This window comes from Sphaeroforma arctica (genome assembly GCF_001186125.1).
Source record: "Sphaeroforma arctica JP610 unplaced genomic scaffold supercont1.5116, whole genome shotgun sequence".
NCBI classification, from domain to species: Eukaryota; class Ichthyosporea; order Ichthyophonida; genus Sphaeroforma; species Sphaeroforma arctica.
Window position 1 is genome coordinate 1 of NW_014035442.1, and position 1,998 is coordinate 1,998.

The window sequence follows — 1,998 nt, forward strand, 5'->3', positions numbered from 1 at the left end:
TAAATATATATATATACCATATATATATGCAAACGTCTGTGTGTGTGTGTGTGTGTATGTGTGTATAGCTATGCCGCGATAGAGTATATACACATACGCATACCTGTGTACAAGCGGGCAAGCATACGTGTCCATTGGCCATGTTAGAGTGGAGAGTAAGGAGAGAAAGCCCAACTAAGAGCACTTATTCTCTTCTATAAATTATCCTTTCCTCGCCGTGTACTAATACTCACCGTACGTATACATGTTTGGGTGCAACGAATGTGCCAAAATAAACTCTGGCCCCTGAATTACCCGTCTCGGATTGAATGAAACAAAAATTCTTTTTTAAACTAAAGAACCAGAGGTAACCATCAGAGACAAAGTGGCAACCAAGCGGTATCCAGCCAGTACAAACCGATACCCAAACGCTTTGGAATATCCACACACCAGGCAGAAGCACAACTCACATCGCACATCTCGCCAAACCATACCTTCCAGATTCGGGCGGGTGTATGACTTCGAATTGCGTATTTTGGCGTAGAGACTCACAGTCACCTGCTGTGCCTCGTCTATGCGCTCCACAGCCTTATGTTTGGTGAGGGTGAAGGTATCTGCAGCGATTTGTTGATTGAACGGAACGCCAATTTATTATAACTTGCCGTTTAGGGTTGCACAGATCTGCGATTATTCGCGCTGTGTTATTTTTCGGAATGACTTTCAATTGAACTTGCCGGTTGGGATTATACGGGTTTACTATTGTGTATCATACAGGAATCTGCCATTGGTGATCCTAAAAGAAATACCTACCAGTCAAGACCGCTCTAAACGGGCTATGGCGTGGGCGTGCCTGAAGAAAGGCTGCAGTGACTATTAACATTTTATGAGGGAAACTGAAGAGTACTCTCATCTGAGGATACCTCCTTCGTACACACTACACTACACATACACAAAGAAACTAGAGCACAAAGACCACACACCCACCGAGTGTATCGCGGTCTGGGACGCACTCTACCTCGTCACTGAGTACACTGACGGCCATTCGCTCGAGCACATTGATTGTGATGATGAACATCCCGAGCATAAGTCCGGTCAGTTGTTCATAATCGTCGCTACGGAGGATAATCCAATAAACCCAAAGTGCGTTTCAGATGACCCGATGTGAGACGGGATAGGCAGTATAAAAATACACGGCTCAAGTGATGCGTGTGTGGTGACTGCGTAACAGGGTATGACGTGATGGATGACGGTGTAAATTTATACATCGATGCCGTGCACAGTACATGCGTGGTTTGGCGAGTGACTGCCTGCAGCTCTAAGCTCTTGAGCCCTAGCCTTGCTATTGCGAGTAACTTGTTGAAGATGCGTCGCTTTGATTGGAATATTCCTATCTTGCTCTATAAGCCAGTGCTTTGTGTCGCGTTTATCAGCTCTTAAATGACTGTGTGCTACTGACAAAGATACACAAACAACCCAATTTACGGTAATGGAACACCACTCGTGCTGTCAGTCACTAAAACGTTCATGTGTACTGTACAAGGTATACTCAAATACACCAAGTGTAGATAATGCAAACGTATTGACGAGGACGGATCGCGCGCAATACTATATTATACAAATTTCCATACTGAATCTCCCATGTCGAGAAGTCCAGGAATCCGAGGAAACGCGTAGACGTTTTCGTGCTCAGTAAACTTTTCAAACCGGATAGATGCATGACTTTACGAGATATTCAATAGACACCATACACTGCATTTCAGCCAATGGCTGTGCGGTAATTGTGAACTACTATGTACTGCAAAATGTAGTCCATACCTGAACTCTTCTATATCTTTGATGATAAGGCCCAATCTGCGGCAGATATATTCGGCGATATTCAGGTAGCCTGGGCATGATCAGCGGGCAAGGGAGGATGGCGGTTGTCCAGAAATTCAACACATATATTGTGAATCAACGCAAGCTGGAAACGCCCGTGCAATATATATATATATATACATATATATATATATATATATATAA

At 43.9% G+C, this 1,998-nt stretch overlaps 1 protein-coding gene across 1 annotated transcript; it reads right to left on the reverse strand.

The window, feature by feature from the left end:
- Nucleotides 1-327: 327 nt before the first annotated feature.
- Nucleotides 328-1,093, reverse strand: SARC_14794 (hypothetical protein; the record flags this gene model as incomplete). The annotated part of the gene is made up of 2 exons (XM_014291073.1): nucleotides 964-1,093; nucleotides 328-593 (listed from the first exon to the last, which is right to left on the reverse strand). Exons 1-2 carry the CDS (start codon nucleotides 1,061-1,063, stop codon nucleotides 328-330), a joined length of 366 nt encoding a protein of 121 aa, XP_014146548.1. The 5' UTR covers nucleotides 1,064-1,093.
- Nucleotides 1,094-1,998: the final 905 nt, after the last annotated feature.